This window comes from Gorilla gorilla, chromosome 3 (genome assembly GCF_029281585.2).
Source record: "Gorilla gorilla gorilla isolate KB3781 chromosome 3, NHGRI_mGorGor1-v2.1_pri, whole genome shotgun sequence".
In the NCBI taxonomy this organism is placed as follows: domain Eukaryota; kingdom Metazoa; phylum Chordata; class Mammalia; order Primates; family Hominidae; genus Gorilla; species Gorilla gorilla.
The window spans coordinates 171,618,198-171,639,599 of NC_073227.2; the positions used below are offsets into that span (position 1 = coordinate 171,618,198).

General features: G+C 34.7%; 1 protein-coding gene across 4 annotated transcripts in view; it reads right to left on the reverse strand.

Moving 5' to 3' along the window:
- The window catches only part of LRBA (LPS responsive beige-like anchor protein), a 766,360-nt gene that overhangs the window by 336,727 nt on the left and 408,231 nt on the right, over positions 1-21,402 (reverse strand). For all 4 annotated transcript variants that reach the window (XM_031010185.3, XM_055385519.2, XM_055385518.2 and 1 more), the window contains exon 38: positions 4,598-4,722. In XM_031010185.3, the coding sequence (XP_030866045.3) occupies positions 4,598-4,722 (125 nt within the window). The remainder of the gene's footprint in view (positions 1-4,597; positions 4,723-21,402) is intronic.

Sequence of the window (21,402 nt, forward strand, 5' to 3'; positions counted from 1 at the left end):
TTTGCCTTATTCTCAATCAACCATTATAAACAAGTATTTTGATATCTTCTGTGAGTATATTCTACACACGTCTAAAAGTTAATTGGATGAAGTCAGAATATACTTTGGGTTCCATTTTAAAGCTCAATTCAGATATTTCTGGCTAATAAAATTGTTACTAACATGATCGCTGTTTAAATTTTTCAAATAATTATTAAGAAATGCCTTTTATGCTGGTTTAATTTCACCTTTTATTCTAGTTTAATATTTATCCTAACTTAATACTTAAACTGCAATTGTTACATAAAATTGGAGAAATCTGTCAGAAATGTCATCTTTAAAAATGATTTGATTCACTGAGGCTAAGAACAATGAAAGGCCTAAGAGAGAGAGGCTGGTCCCCAAAATGTAAAATTCAAGTTCTTCAGAGCTAACTCTGGACATGAGTTGATTTATCTATCCACCACAAAACAGGTAAGTAGAATTAAAATATAAAAACAGCAAAAACACACACAACAAAAACTGTTCCACCTTTGATATAAATCCTTTTTAACATCTACTGAGCAAGTGAACTGGAATCATCAATAGTCTGTATTAAAGTAAAAGAAGTTTATACATTAAGAATTAGCATTTTTAAAAAAAGACTACTATTGGAATAACAGAGTGCCTTCAAACATACATAAAATAAAAATGGGTATCTACTTATGTGATGTGAAGCACACACCATAACAGTATTCTGAACAGGACACATAAAGAATATCTTATAATCAACTATTGTTCTAATTGATTCCCCTCTACAGTTTATGCCATGTCCATAGCATTCCAAGTCAAGAAAACTGACTCTGTAAAAATTAATGAAACTACAAAGGATAATTAGGAGAATAAGCCAGGTGCATTTCGTAATAATCATGGGCTAACCAAAATTTTAGATAGAGAACCTAGTATATGTTGATCCTAAAAAGGAAGCAACAGTATCTGGCATTATTGAAGTTATGAGACAATGGCATGATTTAAGATCTTTACATGATCTGTCATCCCCAGAAAACCAAATGAGTTACTTGTATCATTCCATATGCTTACAAGATACTTTTAAAACTATGTTAAATTCTCCTTATATATTTCTATTAGCAAGCACGTTCTCTACCAAATAAAAATGTCTTGAATTCAATAGGATTCTCTGCTAAACTGTTTTAGCACCTGAATTAAAACCAATCTTTCTACCGTTTAAAACATTTTTTACATGTCTTTAATTTGAATATAAAATTCCCATTATATTTAATAATGAATTTTAGAGGACAGCACAGCACACTGATATGAAAATCTGGGTTTCAGTCAGTTAACCTGGGCTTTAGTCCTTTATCTACCAAAAATTATACTGGCCCTTTGTTTCCTCAGTTTCCTTATCTGTAAAGAATAAAGTTAGACTAGATGTTAGCCTTAGGTTCCTTCTACATCTAAAATGCTCTGATAATAAGTAACTGCTAACCTGGGCTCTGGCATTAGGAAAATGTTACACATCATTGCTACCAATTTCTAATAAATTTTAAAACTATAAAATGGAAGAAAATGCCCTCGAGAATAAAATGCCCAGCTTTGCTTGAGCTGCTAATTTCCATAAAGAATATTTAATCATAAGAGGAAGTATTAATTTTAATTTTAAAATATGACTCAGTTTCTGCAAAGTTAAAGACATCTCCCATTACAACATGACTTTTATAAATAACCACTTTGGAGGGTCTCGGCTTGAAAAATTACCTAAAGCTTTTTTCCCCAAGCAAGTTAATGTGAACTTGGGAAGGGCAATTAAATTGTCAGAATTAAAAAATTTGTTTTTAACTAGAAGGTAGCCAGAAGTAGAGTCATGGGGCTGGTATTGATCGCCCAAACAGAGAACATCACTCTTCAGGTATTTACTCTGCCACCTTTACACTAGAGGCTTTCCTTCAAATCAAATCAATCTATAAAAAAGATGGCTCTTACTACTAAAATACGTAACAGATCTCCAATGGCACTTCTATTTAGATGTCTTCCTTTGATAATGATAATATAGTTCATGGTGTTCTAAGATTCCGCATTTTTAAAATGTCCTATCTCCTTGGTTAAATAAATTATAAATAAAAGTGAGAAGTCATAAAAATATAAGAATGACATACTATCCTCATTAATATCTATTTTAAACATTTAAATTCAACATTGAAGCACGGTATTTATCCATGTTAAAATCTGTAATTTCAACTGCTTTTTGATCACATTAACAATTTTGTTTTGCATACTTAATTCTTAATAAGTTTATTTTGATTAGCTTCTTTAATGCTCCAAAATTTTTAAACACCAAATTAAAACTGAATGTCACCATAAAATATTTAATATACCAGTAAAAAATTAAGCTCTTTGTTTACAGAATATATTAGCATAAATTTTCTGACATCAAACAATACCATAATACAATCTATGTGCTGAATTTATTCCCTTATTATTTAAAATAAAATAAATATGAGGTAGGATTAGAATTTGCGTTTTTTTCAAAAAATGTGATATTAAATATTAAATGATATATCTCTGAAATTGTAAGACAACTGAAGAATCTCCTACACATTTAGATTTTTAAACATATATTTCAAACGCAAGTTTTGTTTTTAATGTTTTGGAGTGTGACAATAATCATAAAATTACTATAAAATATTACTCAATGCTTACCTTTGCTGTTCTCTCTCAATTTAAAAATGCACACTAAAGCATAGATAATTAACATTGGATTAACCTTTCAATTACTATCAAGAGCAATCAGAGTGACATCTACTTCTATACAAGTCAAGAGTCTTAGATGATAGTAAAAACATGTTAATAAATTCTTTTTTGTCAAACATTAATGCAGATGCTTAGCATTAAAAAAGCTGACAAAACAATATGATTTTAAGAGCTCAACAATTAAAATTTATTCATTAAAAATCCTGTAACTCTTCAAAATGGTTAAATGCACTATTTTTGATAAGAATATTTTAATAAATTCTATATTAAATCTATACCACAAATTTTAAATTGAATTATTGATATCTAAGGATAAAAGATTAAGTCTATCTATGTGCAATTTTAGAAAACAAATCCTCCCCCTCCAGATATAGAAAGAAAATGTTTTTATGAAAACATATTGCCATGTATCGATCTCAGAACTCACAAATTACTGTAAATGATGGTTTAGAAGACAGAAAAATAATTAAATTTCAAATTTTAAGTGGACATGGTAATACATTTTGTTAAAAATTGCAAAAAAAGTTCACTTTCTCAATGTAAGCATCATTAACCAAAACAAACCAGAAAATCCAAAAAAACACACAAAAAAAGAAAAAAAAACCCTCTGAAATCTGTTATCACCACCTAAAAACTATATGTACTCTAAAAGCAAAAGTGGCCTAATTAATTCTACATTTTATTTCTCTTTCTCTACCTCCTGTAGTTGAAGATGTAGGGCCATGAGACTATTATTGCTTTTAGATCACTTTGTTATTGACTATTCTCTGTATGATCATTTATTTTAAAGGACTGATGTCACATGTGGTGTTATATCTGATGACATATTGTGGACATTTTCTTCCAGAAATGGCTCTTTAAGGCTGAGTGCAAGAGGTTAAGCTGCCTGACTGAGGCCAAACCTAAGATTACAGATTTTTAATCTAAATTCTTAATATCCTTATTGAATATAAATTAACATTTATTTTGTATACTACATATTTCCATTTAATCACAAGCTCCTGCATGTTAAAACAATACCCTGCAAAAGGAAAATTAAAAGTACTTCTGACTTTATTAAAAACCAATTTCTATTTTATAAAGTCAGGATAATTTTAATGTGGGGAGGAGCATTTCCCCCTTAACCAATATATCTTAATTGACTTTCAAAAATCATAAAATAAGTGAAATTTTATAAAAATTTATAGTATCAAATCCAAAGGAACTTTTCAGTTTTTCCAATTTACTTATAAGACTTTTACCTAAACTGAATCATAGTCATATGCATTGTATCAAAAAAGGAAAAATGTTTTGTTAAGCTCTGATAACAAAATAATATAGAATAGGAACGTATGAAAATAATGTTTATTCTCTTTTTCCATGAGCCATCTATCATAACCATCTTCAAATCAAGGCTCAGAAAGTATCTAGGCAATTGGACATTTATTATTATCTTTCCCAGTTCATGATCTCATGCTAAAATACCAGGATTGGGGGAAAACCATGTATACACAACAGAACCTAGAAACTTATCTGGTTTGTAAATGCTGTCTTCCTGATATTCATGGATTTAAGGCATGCCTCCTGGATTCATTTACTCAAAGCTGAATGTGTTGCTTAAAAGGAGACATATTTAATCTTTGTACTCTGAAACAAAGGGTCTATGTTAAGTAAGTTTTGTATGTGTAACATAATTAATAAATATACTTGACACCATAATTTAATAGGACTCTATAGTAACTATAAAAAAATTTAACTTCTCTTTCTGGTATGAATAACCATGAAATGTGGTGTTGGACCATTTTACAGTGCCTTGTAATAATGAAGTTATGCTCTTCATTACCAAGTCCTGTACCTGCTGCTATTGGCAAGGAATGGTTTATACACTGACCATGTTCCACGGCTGTTTTTAGTGTCGCTTCAGGATGTGTCGATCCTAGAGGGTTACGCACAAATCGTCGCCGGCGCCGCAAGTCATCTTCCCAGTAGTCAAGGCGCCAGAACTCACGAGGACGACTACAATGAAACAGAGAAGCCACATATGTTAGCAATTATCAAACAGCGTGGTAGCACTGAATTTCTGCATAAAGCTCTCCTTGTTTGCTCTGCCTTTTTTTCCCTCCCCTTCCACTTAATTCTCCCTCCATCTCACACTCCCCTTTCTGCAATCTTTAACTTAGGTATGTCCTTGAAAATAACAATATCACCTTCTAGTCTAAGGAACTCCTTTTCCTTTTCTTGGAAGGTGAAATGAGCACTAAATACATCATTTTGAAATGAATTGCTGACAGTGTGATCAGTTTCCCCACACTCTAGTGGCATGTGCTCTGATTTCAGCCTCATTTCAGCCTCAGCAGGGCACCTTTCTCTGTAGCTGCATTTATAAACCAGAATAGGGAAAAGGCTATTATAAATATGGTATAGCATTACCTATATTAATCAAAGTCCGTCCCCCTTCATTTTTCTTCCTAATTTGTGCCTTTTTGCACAAGGTCAGTAAATCATACCATGAATTCTTGGTCCAGAAAGTGTTAACTTTAATGAATATCTCAGTTACATGGTTATGTATGTGATAATAAAATATTACTCTGTTTAGATGTGCAGGAATTTAATTAAAATAATCTCTTAAAATATTCATTACATTTAGCCCCTGAGGCTTAGAACAACACAAGAAAATGCATTTCTTTTCCATTTACTGTTTTTAAATAAACCATTCCTGTAGAGTGAAATAGCAATCTATTTTCAAGCAAATCAGATTGGATTTCTGTTTTATGTACCCTGTTTTTATATTTAATTAAAAACTACATGCTATATGATGTGCAATAATTGCTATATCAAAAGCATACTTTTGGAAATGTATTTTTTAAAAAAAGGTTTGCTCATTTCAAATTCTATATTTCCCCTATTACATACACATTTTATATGGCAATATATAAATGTCAGCTTTCTCTCTTGTTAACTAATCATGATCTAGCATGCTGGAAAAATATTTTATAAGGAAAATACTAAAGTTTTTTCAGTTATAGTAAGAAAAAAATCTCTGTAGAATACATTAATTCAATAAAGATATACAGCACGAACACCCGTAAGTTTCAATAATGAAATTAAAAAATTATTCATAATCAAAACGTCTTCAGGAATGACTAATACAAAATACAATCTTACTTATATTTCGGGAGCTAATAAAATTGTATCTGTCAGCTTTGACAAATTAGTAGTCTTCAACAACTGACAGTCCCAAACTACCCAAGTAAAAGTTACCTTTATTTTGATGTTTTAAAGATGTTATCTTTAAAAATTCAAAATAGGTTTATAAATAAGTACTTTATCAATTAAAAACTATCTTGTATTAATAAAAAGCATAAACAGTACATTATTTAAAGAAAATCTTTTTAAAACAGTAGAGACTGATCTCTGAAAATGCTGAAGGGATAAGAACATCAAATATTTCCTTGGGTGATTTTGGTCAGGAGAAGGAGATATAATGTAATCAAAATGTAATACAAAAAAGTATAAGAATTGCAGTTCTCAAAAAGAAAAATTTAAAAAGCTATTATTATATATTTCTTCATTATTCTGTCTAAATTTGAATAAAAACATGATGATATTATTTAAAAATAAATAAATACCCACAGAATATACATACAATCAAAAGACAACAGTTGTTTTAACTCAATTAATAAAATGAAATTCTCCTTAGGTGAGAAGGAAAAAGGCAGTACACAGATGGCTGTGTGTATGTATGGCTTTGATAGTCATGGAGCTTGGATAGGCACTTCATCATTCCGCCTACCTACATTTATCTGTTAAAATTATTATCAAATATCAGCCAGTATGCAGTCGTGAATCACAGGCTGCTCCTCGTCTTCGGGGGAATGATACAATGAGGGTCTATTCATCAGTGCGGCAATCGGCACAAGTAATTAGTTCCCTAGACTGAGATCTCCTACAAAGCCTATTTCAGTCAGCACCACAAACATATGACGATGTAAAGCTAATGAAAGCTGCTCAAATTTGTTAACCTTTTCTGCCATCAATCCTTCTAATACTCTATGCTTCAGTATTATGCAAAGGTAGTAAATTATTAATGTCATTCATCCATCCTTCTACATTTTGAGTCAAATTAAATGATGTAATTCTTCTTGATAACAATTAAAATTATAAGAGATGTTAAGCTGCTATGATAAAATTATGACTAAATTAGGTAACAATAGATTCTACTATAATGCACCACAGTGAAGTCAAATTCAATGGCTCTTAAGCATATGCACAATAACTTTTATCACACAGCAGAAAAACCAGAGGAATTATAAAATTATTCACAAATTATCAAGTAACTCAAAGATAATATCTATAGGAAAAATAACCAAAATTAGGAGGAAATAAAATGATAATATTTATTTTTATACCTTGACACTAAAAAAAATGGTCAAAATGGTGACATTTGGCTAAAACAAAAATACCAATGCATCAGGGAACTGAGAATTTGTTCACATAATAGAAATGAAAGTTGTTTCATTTCTGCTAACTATATATATATATGCAGACATACATACTGTCTTCAAATATATTCTCTCAATTTTTTTTTTCTTTTTGAGTTGGAGTCTCGCTCTGTCACCCAGGCTGGAGTGCAGTGGCACTATCTCTGTTCACTGCAAGCTCCTTTTCCTGTGTTTACACCATTCTCCTGCCTCAGCCTCCCGAGTACCTGGGACTACAGGCGCCTGCCACCATGCCCGGCTAATTTTTTGTGTTTTAAGTAGAGACAGGGTTTCACCATATTAGCCAGGATGGTCTTGATCTCCTGACCTCATGATCCACCCGCCTCGGCCTCCCAAAGTGCTGGGATTACAAGTGTGAGCCACCGCACCTGGCCTATTCTATCAATAATTTTTTTAAATACTTAAACATGGTCCAAATAGAATAAACGACTCTGTAATACCGCAGCATGATAATATTTACAATCTCCTGAAGCTATGTCACTTAAGGACTATTTTTCCAACACAATCCAGTTACAACACAATTAAAAACAATCTGAAGACAAAGCAAATATCACTTAGTTCAGATCACATATCTAGAAAGAATTATAAAAATCATTTCAAAAGACCAACAATTTCAACATATTTTTTGAGAGTCTCTTCATATAAAGCACTGCTCCAGGTGCTACAGTGTACAAAGTTCTCATGTAATAGACTTATAATCAAACAGTTAGCTATTAGTCTCATTTGAGAAAATAGCATTTATCACCCAATTTCAGATTATGTAGGTAATACATGTTTTTGGAGAAAAAGCCACACACCCACTTATTTGAGATGAGGATTATTACTAGCATATTTAAAGTCATTTACACAGTAACAAACCTGGGCCTAAAGTACAATGTTTTGTTTCCCTAAGTCTGCTCCCTCCAACAACACATACTCTCAGTATAACGCTCTAACACACACACAAAAATGAGGCAGGCTTTGTCATTTTAAAACAGTATTATAAAGGAGAATGTGTAGGTTTTGGTCTTCAACTTACTTTCTTCACTCTCATTTAAGAAATACCGTTCCCTACCCCATCCCTTCCTCAAAAGCCTCTTCCAGGCAAAAGAGGATACAAAATTGGCAAATTTATTAATAACATAGTGATCCAACCCTCTTCCCAAAAGGTTATAAAGTAATTAAAAGATTATACATTTTTGTAGTTATCACCATGGTATGATCAGCAAAATTTAAAAGACTTCATGTATTCAGAAACAGACTGTTGACCAAATATAAGCATGGATAAGATGAGAAATCACTTATTCTGGCACCTTATAAGTACATATCTGGATCACATTATATACCTATACCTTTATATATCTGTATCTATCCCCAAAAGTTATATTAATACTACACAACACCCTTTCACAAACTTCATTCATATCCATTTCCACTAAGATCCTCAAAATCTTCAAAGTAAAGAGGTTAGCCTAAGTTTTAGATCTGGAAATACTATTTCCTTCAGAAGACATAAGCCCTTCTCTACAAAGATGCCCTACTTAGGGCTCCTCTTAGGACACAATCTCCAGGTACTAAAGTCTTTGACTGGTGGAACATATGTCTTTAAAAAGTTATGGATGGCACTGAAGCTAAATATTATAATCTTTCCAATTATTTTTTAATTTAGTTTTTTCGTTCTTTGGTCTAACTTCAGAGTCTGAAGTTAAAATTACCATGTAAGTCTATTGGAGTTTTCTACATATACGTCATCTAATTATGTTTCTACTTTTTAAAAAACTTTCACGTTATGTGTTTGTATACACACACCTTTAACACATCACTATAATCTACATAAAATAACATAAAGCAATGTCATGGTTTTTTTGTTGTTGTTGTTGTTTTTTAAGATGGTAGAGTGTCACTCAGGCTGGAATGCAGTGGCACAATGAGGGAACAGAACAAAGCTCACTGCAGCCTCTAACTTTTGGGCTCAAAAGATTCTCCTGCCTCATCCTCCCCAGTAACTGAGACATCCTCCCCAGTACAAAAATTAGTAATCTGGCTAATTTTTTTTATTTTCTTAGAGATGGGATCTTGTTACGTTGCCCAGGCTGGTTTCAAACTCTTTGCCTCAAATGATCCTCCTCCTTGAGCCTCCTGAGTAGCTGGGATTACAGACACAAGCCACTGAGCTTGGCTGGCAATGCCATTTTAATACATAGAATATATGTTTTATGTTCTACAAGAACAGAATCTGATAGATTATTAAATTTTTAGAAAGAAATATAACTCAAACATCAATAGATAGGCTATTTATTCTATTTCCTAGGCCCTTTATGGTTACTGATTTGATCAGGTAGAACAAATGAATAAGAATTAAACAAATGAGAATCATTTGGAAGAGGCAGAAGTATTAAAACAAAATCAACAACTAAGGTACGATTCACACTTTTCCTCTAACAGTTAAATGATACAACTATACAAATTTGACTATTATTTTTCTCATGTTAATTGTAAGAATTTTTAGGCTGGGCACTGTGGCTAATGCCTGTAATCCTAGAACTCAGGGAGGCTAAGGAAGGAAAACTGCTTGAGGCCAGGAGTTCAAGACCAGCCTGGGCAACATAGCAAGACCCTGGTTCAAAAAAAAAAAAATTAGACGGGTGTGGTGGTGCATGTCTGTAATTCTAGCTTCTTGGGAGGCTAAGGTGGGAAGGTTTCTTGAGCCCATAAGTTGGAGGTTGCTGTGAGCTCTAATGATGGCAATGAACTCCAGCCTGGCTGACAGAGGGAGAGACTATCTCCAAAAAAAAAAGGAATTATAAAGTTTAGATTTTTTGAAACCCAATTAGCCAGTTAACATGGTATGAATGGCCAAATATTCTAATAAAATACCAACATATTTTCTAATAACAATTATTTATTATTTACCTGAGTCAGCTGTGGGAATACAAGGATTATTACAATGTTGTCCCTGATCTCATGGAAAAGGCAGATGCAAAAACAAATAAAAAGAATTCAAAAAAGTATGTGTAACAGAACAGAGCTTTACTACATGGCTATTAAGGTGCACAACTCCAGGGGGCACTTTTCACATCAAAATTTTTGTAAATAACATGCCCTGGAGTTATGCAATGCTCATTGTACATTACTATATGCCACAGCCCAAGTGCTAGGAGAATACTACCTTTACCCACATATCCCCCAGTTCCCCTGCCCCACAATTCAATGCTCAGGCTCCTTTCTTTCTCTGGAATCCAAAAGTTAAATCTAAACTTGGGAACAGGAAACAGAACAAAGCCCTTCAGACACTATCAGTGGCAGTTGCACAGTCAGTATTTCCCTGCTGTAGGAAAAAGTGGTCATATTAGGAAGATGCTTGGTTGTCAAAACACAAGCAAAATTCAATAAAAAGAATGAAATAATTAAGTACATAAGAGAAATATTAACATTTATTTAACCAAAAACCATTAAGTTTGCATTGCTATATTAAAGTAGATAACTTTCTGGATATTGTTGTATTAAAGCAGAGTAGTTTCCAGAACAATGTTAATTACTGAAATCAGTGGTAGCTATGTAAGTATCCCAGTTATTCTACAACCTAGATGAATTGGCACCTATTATCAAATGAGTCAAATGTATGCATGTCTATCATCTCACTGGTTTTAGTGTCATTTTAATGTAACGTAGATATGTCAATAAAAGTATATGAGTTTTAAAAAGAAAACCTGTCAAAACACAGTCATATTAGAAAATTTTCCCATTTTCCATCTCGCCCACTTTCCTTTGGCAATATCTGATAAATCTTGATAACCTTAACAGAAGTCAGTAAGAAATTCTCCTAGCTAAAGTTCCAAATCCTAGAACATTTTAGTACTTCATATTTTGTTCTTAAATTTTCACATTGCCTGTTTTTTAAACTCCTATATCTGACTAGCTTCTATTTCCATATTTTTAGATTAAAAATTCATAGTAGACATTAGTTACAACTGAAATAAATGGTAACCCCTAAAAAGCAGTAAACATTTTCAGAGCACTGTCAGCTTGAAGATAAAAGCACTTAAGTTCTAGAAAGGTTTCACATTCTGTATAAATCTTGGTGAAATAATGTTCAGGTACTATAGGTATCATACAATATAAGAGAATGCTTTACCTCACAAACTGAAATCTATGGTGCCTTCATGCAAATAAAAAGAAAATTAACTAAAACCTCTGTTTACCAAGTACCAACTATAAATCAAGGGCAGTTGATCTATGCATTATGCTGTCTTAATGAAAAGGACAAACAAAAACAAAAACAAACCCTTCAATTGTGTGGATTCCAGCAGAGAAGACATATACTAAAGCAGAATTCTTTCTTTATTGAGGCCTGACATTGAGACACTGGAGTATCATATATTTTATTTAATTATGTAAAATCAAATTTTATGTAGTTAGGAATTTCTGCATGTCACTGTTCAATGTATGTCTGTATTTGTTTTTTAAAGCCACCTAGATATCCATCTTCAATTAATTATTAGTTTGGACATTTGGCAACCAAGTTAATTATTCAAGAAATGATCCCAAGCTTTTCCTGTCTGTTGTTAGCCAGTTGACCATTTCTTTCTTCACTTAGAATTTTTACCACGGATTGAGTAAAGTTATGAGACTATCAAAATCTGGTGTTATACTACCAGTTAAAGCTCTAACAAAAGACATCTAGGAAAAAAACCATTAAAATGATGTTATTAAGAACCAGAAGCCTTAAAGCTCACCTCAGCCTCACTATTTAGACAAATCTATTATACTGTCCCCAAATATCTAATTTAAAAAAATTCACCAAACACTTGTTGAGTGCCAACTATGTACCAGATTGTGGTACATACAAATGAATGATGCTGGGTTCAACCTACACAGGACAATGGGGACAAGGAAATTATTAAATATAAAAAAATAAGTTAAAATAGACTATATTACTTTAGGCTACTCTGTGCTACACACTGTTCTCTGTTATATACAGTACCGCCAAGCCTCAACAACCCTGCCATGATTAAATACTGCTATTCTCATTTTAAAGGTGACGAAAGTAAGTTTTACCCATTGGTAGTAAATAATAAGTCTGATGACGTCTAAGCCAACGAGCTTTTCACTACATAGCATTTCCTCTTGAACATCTTATTCATTACTATTATAGCTATGATCAAAGTACTAATTAACCCTGCCTGGGAGGACTCAGGACTTCATTAAGATTTCAATGAGGATCTATTTTGTAAGTTACATGAAGACAAGGGTTTATGCGTAATTCACTGACCAAGCACAATAACTGTTACAAAACCACCACTTAATAAATAATTGATCAAAGAGTAAACCGATGACTTTTAAACAGAAACTTAAATGATAAACAGGAGTCTGCTGAACAAAATGGAAAAGGCACTATAAGCCAAGAAATAGCATGGATAAAGGCATGGAAACGTAAAAGGGCACTGTAATTTAAGGAAGTTTTGGTAAGAAATCACAGCTAGACAGCCTTAGGATGGGAAAAGCTAAGGTAAAAAACATAGGTTTAGAACCAGATTTCAAAAGGCCTTGTAGAGTTAACTAAAGTAAATACCTTTACATCCTAGAGTCTACAGAGACAGCATCAGGCTTTCACAACAGAGGTTTAATATGATCAGGCTTGTATGCTACACGGCAGCAACATACAGAATGTCTGGATTAAGGCAGTGAGGACGGAGCCTAGAAGTGAAGGGTTTAAAGACATATCTGAGGTAGAATAGATAAGACTTCACATGATATTCAAATATGGGAGGTGAGGAAAAAGATAATGAGAATAAAATCAAGGGCTGTAACAAGAGGGAAGTTAGAAGATAAAGATGCTATTTAATTAAAATAAATACATGTTAAACAGGCCTGACTGGGAAAAATAATTGCATCCTAGATGCCTAACAACATCCAGGCAGGTATTTCTAATAGGTAAGTAATATAGCACTGGAATTGAAAGAGAAGAGGCCCGTGCTAGAGATTTAAAATAGGGAGATTGACCAGGCATGGTGGTTCAGGCCTGTAATCCTAGCACTTTGGGAGGCTAAGACAGGTGGATCACTTGAGCCGTGGAGTTCAAGACCAGCCTGGCCAACATGGCGAAACCCTCTCTCTACAAAAGATACAAAAATTAGGCAGATACGGTGGCTCACACCTGTAATCCCAGCACTTTGGGAGGCTGAGGCGGGCGGATCACGAGGTCAGGAGTTTGAGACCAGCCTGGCCAACATGGTGAAACCCCGTCTCTACTAAAAATACAAAAATTATCCAGGCATGGTGGCATGTGCCTGTAATCTCAGCTACTTGGGAGGCTGAGGCAGGAGAATTGCTTGAACCTGGGAGGCAGAAGTTGCAGTGAGCCAAGATCGCGCCACTGCACTCCAGCCTGGGTGACAGAGAAAGACTCCGTCTCAGGAAGAAAAAATAAAAGATACAAAAATTAGCCAGGTGTGGTGGTGCACACCTGTAGTCCCAGCTACTTGGGAAGCAGAGGTGGGAGCATCACCTGAGCCCAAGAGGTTGAGGTTGCAGTGAGCTGAAATTGTGCCACTGCACTCCAGCCCAGGTAACAGAGTGAGATCCTGTCTCAAAAAATATATAAGCAAATAGGGAGACTGGTTAGTCTCGTGAGTCAGTAGATTTAGCATTCATTTAACAAAAATGTACTGAGTGTTTATTGTAAGCCCGGGTATTGTGCTAGACCCAGAGAAGAGTCTATTGAAAGGGCAGGAGAAAGATGGGGATGAATATTGCAGAACAGAAAAGGATCAGTAAAAGAAACAGGGAAGTAAGTAACAGTGCCTTACAGTCAATAAGATAATGGGAGAACCAAAATAGAAGGGTGCCAAAAAAGACAAATGAGCAAAAATGTTTCAAAGCAGTCAGTGGGCACCATTATTTAATTCTGCTTAAACATGCTCAAAAGGATGAAAAATGAAGTCTTAGTTCATGTTTTGTGTTTTTAACAGCTTTATGATATATAACGTATACACCATAATGCTCACCTGTTTAAAATGTACAATTCAATGTTTTTTAGTATATTTACAGAGTTGTACAATCATCATCATGATCTAATTTAAAAACATTTTTATCACCCCAAAATGAAACTCCATACCCATTACCAGTCATTCCACATCTTCCCTTCCTCCCAACCCCTAGCAATGATTAGCCTACCTTCTTTCTCTACATATTTACCTATTCTGGACATTTTATATAAATGGAATCCATACAATATGTAGAATTGTGTGACTGGCTTCTTTCACTCAGCATAATGTTTTTGAGGTTCATCTATGTTGTAGCACATATTGGTAGTTCATTCTTTTTATTACTGAATGATATTTCATTGTGCAGATATGCTGCATTTTGATTATCCATTCATGTACTGATGAACACTTGAGTTGTTTCCATTTTGTGGGGATCTTTGGGTTTTACGATGAGAAAACTGAAGTACTTGGTTAGCTATCTAGCATTCACTTCTCTCCTCTTTCCTAATAACTGAATTACAATTTTGTTCAGATATCTATCACTTTTTAAATGTTTCTCTGACTCATGGAAAGCTGACCAAATTATGATAAATCCGGTCATTCTCAGCAGCGATTGGTTCAGGAATCCAGCTTTAAGAGGATCACTGCATAAATTCTGCCTAGCAACCACTTTTCACCAATATGAAATGGAAACCTTCTACTCAGTGGTTGAGACAAGAGTTCTTTCTTTTTCCTGATGGTCTGATGCAATGAAACATGTAGACCCAGTTGCTGGCAGTCATAACGCATCCATGAGAGAAGCCAGATTGGAAATAGTTTATACATCCGGGGACAGAGAACTGAAAGAGTTACAGGAAAATGGAGCCAGAAGCCTGCCCCAAAGCCTATACATATCTGTACTTCTTATAAGAGATATTATACTTCTTCATAATCTAGTAAAATCAGGAAGTTCACTTGGTGCAAGATTTCTTATTACTTGCCTTTGAAACCACCTAACAGATACATGGATTACTGGTGATGCTGTGAGCAATTTGATTACAGTGGCTGGAAGGAAAAGTAGAGAGTAAAACACTTATGCTTTGGTGGCAATGGTTAATATTGATCTCCTCTTCAAAAGTTTTGACGATGAAAGGAATTAGAGAGCTAGGATGGCGGTTTAAAGAAGGTAAAGAACAGACTTAAGCATGTTTGCAGAAGGAAAAGACAAAGTCCAAAGAATTCAAAGAAGCTGAAGATGGCATTGGGGGTAGGAGGTGGGTAGCAAGAGCAGGGTTTGGTAAAGACAGAAGAGGTATGATCCCATAAAAAGATAACATGATGAACTTGGAAGTAATAAGGTCATCTCTTTCTTTGTGGCAAAATCCAAGGATGTAAGACTCTGTACTTTAATAAATTCAGGGCTGAAGAGAAGAAAAACTAAAGACCAGATTTTGGCCTGATTATTTGTTTTTTTTCTATTAAGTAGCATATTTTTGACTAAAGAAAAGAATAGAGGAGGTAAAATTAGAAGAGGTGCCTTGGGGAATACAGAAGAAAGCTGACAAAGGAAAAGTTTAAGGACGATTAAATAGCTTATGAAGGTCCAGCTGAGATTGGAAACCATTGACGTAGCATCAATCTGTAGAATTGTGTGATTTTTCCTATACCCTGACCCTGACCATACATAGTAACCTGGTAGAAAGAGTAAAAAGAGCAGCTGAGGCCAGGTGTGGTGGCTCATACCTATAATCCCAGCACTTTGGGAGGCCGAGGTGGGTGAATCATGAGGTCAGGAGTTCGAGACCATCCTGGCCAACATGGCAAAAACCCATCTCTACTAAAGACATAAAAAATTATCTGGGCGTGGTGGTGTGTGCCTGTAATCCCGGCTACTCGGGAGACTAAGGCAGGAGAATTGCTTGAACCCGGGAGGCAGAGGTTGCAGTGAGCTGAGATTACACCACTGCACTCCAGCCTGGGCGACAGGGTGAGACTCCCATCACAAACAAACAAACAAACAAAAAACAAAGCAGTTGACCAGACTCATTCAAGATTTAGGACTGATTTGGTTGGCAGACCAAAATAAGGAAGGTTAAGGAAAATGAGTAGGCTAGTAAGAACGCCTGGGATGACTATGGGTGATAAATCCATGATCTTTCTGGACTTTAATAAAATGAATAACATAGGCTTTATAGACATTGACTCATTGGGAAATCAAATTTATCCTGCATCCCAAGCTACTTATATTGATGATAATTAATCAATATAACTGGCTTATGATGCAGTATAAATTTGATTTTCCAATGAAACAATCAGTAATTCTATTTAATCAATATATCCAGTCCCCTTATTTACTGCTGCTATGTTTTCAACTTGTACTAAAACACACATAGAATAAAAGAATGGAGGATTATACTGTACTTTAAGACTTTCTTCAGTCTTCAAAAATGATAGGATCACTAGCCAGGAGATGAGGATAGGGAGGAGACGGTTGTTGTAAATAATCATGGGACTGAACAATCTATATGCAGAGACCATCTGAAGGCTTAGGGAGGCAGGACCTCACTCTTTAAAGAAGTATATTACATTATGCGCCTGGAAAGAGGATGGGAACTAAAATTTACTGACTGCCAATAATGTATTAGGCATGCTATTACGTATTTTACATGTGATCTCATTTAATTCTCAAAACAACCATATAAATTAGAGATATAACACCTATTTAACAGTTGAAGAATTGAGGCCCAGAAGGTGAGTGATTCAGTTACTAAGAAATAGCGCTAGACCCTCCCAACTAGAACTACCCATTACCAAAATTTTTCCAGGTTACTTTGGCTAAGACATTCATATGAGGTTCATTAATATACTTCTTATGACAGTTCATTATATTGGTATGAGTTTAAATATCTCTTTCATAAAGTGACAGACATAACTATAAACAAAAAATTTTATAAATTATATGAAAACCTATCAACACACATTTCAATAAAGAATAACTAGAAAAGTCATAATTTTTCCAGCATTAGCATCACTCAAAATTCAAATAGCAAGGCTATTAGACTAAGGGTAAGGAGTTACAAGGCTCTATCGCTTTTCAATGTATAAGTATAACTAAGTACTGTGTAGTGCAGGGTCAGTATTTGTAAGTAAGTAGCCTGAAAGCTATTAATATTCAGAAATATGTTTAGTAACCGCATCACTTGCCCCAAATTTGGAAGAACTACATAAGCACCTACATGAAGCAATCTCATATCCAAGAACCACTGCTTTGGCATACAGAACCTTTATTTCTACGCGCTCTCTCTCTCTTTCTCTCTCTCTAAGACAAGGCCTCACTCTGTTGCTCAGGCTGGAGTGCAGTGGCACAATCACGGTTCAATGCAACTTCAACATCGCAGGCTCAGGTGATCCTCCCACCTCAGCCTCCTGAGTAGCTGGGACTACAGGCAAAAGCCACCATACCAGGGGAATTTTTGCACTTTTTGTAGAGATGGGGTTTCGCCCTGTTGCCCAGGCTGTATTTCTCTCAAAGTCAAGTCCTATACCACATTTGTTGCTGTTCTTCTTAAGATACTTTGTAAGTAACAGGAAGACAAGAAAAGAACAAAAAAAAAAAAAAGTCACCCTCCATAGTATAACATTTTTATCTTTAAATAATTTTTAAAAGTTTACATGAAGAAAAACCCTGCATAATCCATCACTTCCTCTCTTTAAACCAAAACTCTCAGGAAAATACTGAGAGTAAATAACTGATTTTAACTAACATAAAAGAAAAATATATATACTGTACTTTGCAACCTGGATAAATTAAAGCGTTAGCAAAAGGTATGTGCTTTTTATCCACTGGGGAAAACAAGGCTTATTATGTTACACTTCCAGGTTTTTAAGACAGTTGGAAGCCGGTTCTCTGAATAGTTGCTGTCATCTCCTAGATACTTTCTAGTACTTTCAATCTTGAAGCAATTATTTACATTCTAAAGTGATTTATTTTCCTCTCTTTCTTTGCTACATTTCATTTCTTCTGGTTCTCAATGACCATCTCTACTTTGGCTTAATTATATTCATTTACAAATATTTTCTGAGTACCTGCTACCGTGTGGAAAGAACTGGTTGAGGTGCCTTAAGAAATATTCATATGAAGAAAACACAAGTCTCTAATCTCAAGGCACTTAAAATCTAATAAATGGGATAAAATAAGCAAACAAAAAATTATATGACATAAAATCCACATCATAAGAAAAGTAAAAACCCAGAGTGATGGAAAGGCAAAGAGTAATCACATTTGTTTTAAAGGGATCAAGAAGCTTTAAAGAGCAAGAGATTTTTGAGAAATATCCTTAAGAAGAGGCCAATTTTCAATTGATACACAAAGAAGACGATGACATTTTAGGCTTTTAGGAGATCTTAAGTAAAAGTATAGAGGTCTGAAAATTGGAAGCAGTCTCATTTAGCTGGTCCAATAGGAAATGAGATATGAAAGATAAGTTAGACATATAACATAAAAAATCAGGAATGAAAAACTAATAAGCTTATATTTCACTCATTTACTCACTTGTTCATTTAATCAAAAACACATACTGAATACCAACAATGAGTAAAGACGGGAGATTCGGTCATTTGGTGATAGAAAGTCATTATTCTCAAGGTCCTCAAAATCCAATAAGAGAAACAGATATATGAAGAGATAATTACAATATATGCAAAAGGTACCTTAGGGACACAGTGGAAGGGCATTATCCAAAGTAATAGAAGCCTTCTTAGAAGTGAGTAATCCACAAATTGAGTCAAAGAGTTAACAGATGTTAACCAGAATAAGAAAAGGAAAATCATTCTTTCTGAGGGAACAGCATTAGCAAAGCCAAACAAGTAAGAAACAATTGGGTATAAGCTAAAGTTAAATGTTTCCAGAATTTTTGGAGCGGCATAAAGCAAGAAGTGCCCAAACAAGAGGCTATAGAGGGCAGGGGCCAGATCATGAAGAATCATTTTAGGAGTCTGGCTCCTGGTTTAAAACCTATGTGTGATTTTTTTCAGGCCTTACCATGGGTAGTTACAAAACCTTTACCTGGCAGGCCTCACAGAGAAAAGTTGTACTCCCCACATCAGACTTGATGTACAGCAAATGCTTCGCATCTCTGGCGGGAGTTGCAGCTAAGGTCTTAGGCCTCTCTGGCCAGTTATGCTCTTTGCACATTTACATTCCTAGCCCTGATGAATTGATTCTTGGGTCTGTATCTGAAACCTTGGCCTAAGATCCTCTCCAGGCATCTCTTCCTAGAACTCCTTACTTGGAGAGGAAGGGAAAACTCTGAAGACAGTATTCCCTACTCTGATTCAGCCTGTTCCAAGACCACCCCGCTAGCCCTTCCTCTGACCTCGTGTCCATAAAACTACCAGAGTCTTTAGTTTCAAGTTCCTTCAACAATAAGATGACTCTCACATCTGCGCAGATCCACACTAACCCTTGAAAAGCATGCCATTCTATGGCGGGAAATGGAATGGGGAGTCAACCCCTTCCTTCGGCTTTAGACTCTTGCTAATACCATCATAGTAAATGATTAAAGGCTTACCCTTTCATTTTTGGCTTGTTACTTTAATTGGCTACTCCTACACCTGACAGTTCAACTCTCCCAGCTCAGCTTAGGCCATGGCCATGTCATGTTAAGGAGCTTGGGTTTTACCCTACAGCAATGGGGAGATATTGAAGAGTTTTAAGTAGGTATTATAACTGCAGATAAACAGAAAATTAGACTATAGGGAAGAAATATCTTAAATATCACTTTCACAAGAAAGTGGAAAAAAAGTAAGAAAGTTATTGGAATAAACAACATGTAATGAGAGCCTTCAATACTAATTTTTAAATTTCTATTTTTCAGATTTATCCTATCAAGGTTTTATTGAAGCTTGCCTAAAATTGTCTATGATACAAGGTAGGCAATAAATATAAATGAATAAGGGTATGAAAGAAAAGCTCAAGCATACAGCCATTTTGTTCACAACAAAATAGTTTCCAAACCATGTGATGTACAAAGTTAATTAAACGTTACATGGAAAAAGTAGACCTATAATTGAAGTAGAGAGATTAAAGTCCTAAAGCTAAGTGTAGAGATGAAAAAAGAACATAGGAAAGGTACAATAGGTGATATATCACCTCAGCCCAGAAAGGACATACATGTAATCTACTCACATTCCACTCATCTCCCTAAGTCATGTAACACTGCAAAAGCAATGTGTTCCCTGGCTGGGTAGTCATTTCCCAGCAAAACTTTAAACTATACAAAGAGGCATGAAACTATGGTTATCAGCTGGCCATATCTGCCACAGATGACAATAAGTACCAAAGACAAAACAGAAAAAAGGGACAGAAAATACAAGGGAGGTAATAGGGGACATGTTAACATCTCAAGTAAGATGCTTAGAAATAATTTTCTGAAAGCAACCTTTGAGCAAAGACTTGAAGGAGGTGAAGGTGTCAGTTATGCAGATATCTTAAAGCAAAAGGATTTCCGGCAGGGAAAACAGTAATGCAAAGGCCCTGAGGTAGACACACTTGGTGAAATGATGGAACGTAGGAGGCCATTTTGGATACATAAAGAATAACAGAGTTAAGTAGAAATCAAATAGTTTCTAAGAGGGCCAAATCATTTAAGTCTTCATAGGTTATAACAAGAATTTGACTTTTATTCTCTGTGGAATGAGACATTAGAAGATTATAAGCAAAGAATTGATGAGACCTGACATGTTTTAACGTGATCACTCCAGCTCCTGCAAGAGCCTGGCTGTGAGTGGAAAGGGTGTCCAGTTTATAGGCTTTTGCAATAATCCAGGAGAGAGAGACGATGTCTGGGAACAAATAGCAGTGGAAGTAGTAAAAAGTCATTGAATTATGGATATATATTGAAGGTTGAGTCAAAAGAATATGCTAACAGATCATATATGGGATGTGACAGAAGAGGAGGCGCTGATATTACAAGTACTTTGATCTGAGAAAATAAAAGAACTGACACTGAGAAAAAAAGAGAATGTGAGAGGAATAGGTTTTAATAAAGAAAGTCTAAAATTTGGTTTTAAACATGTTTTATTCAGGGTGCCTATTAGAAATCTGGGGCAGAAAAGGGCTAACTATTTGCCAAATCCCTTTTCATCTTCTTCTTAGGCACACAACTAGACCATATTTCCCAATCTCCTTTGCAATTAAGTATGGCAATATGACTGAGTTGTAGCCAGTGACATGCAAGCAGAAGTGATTG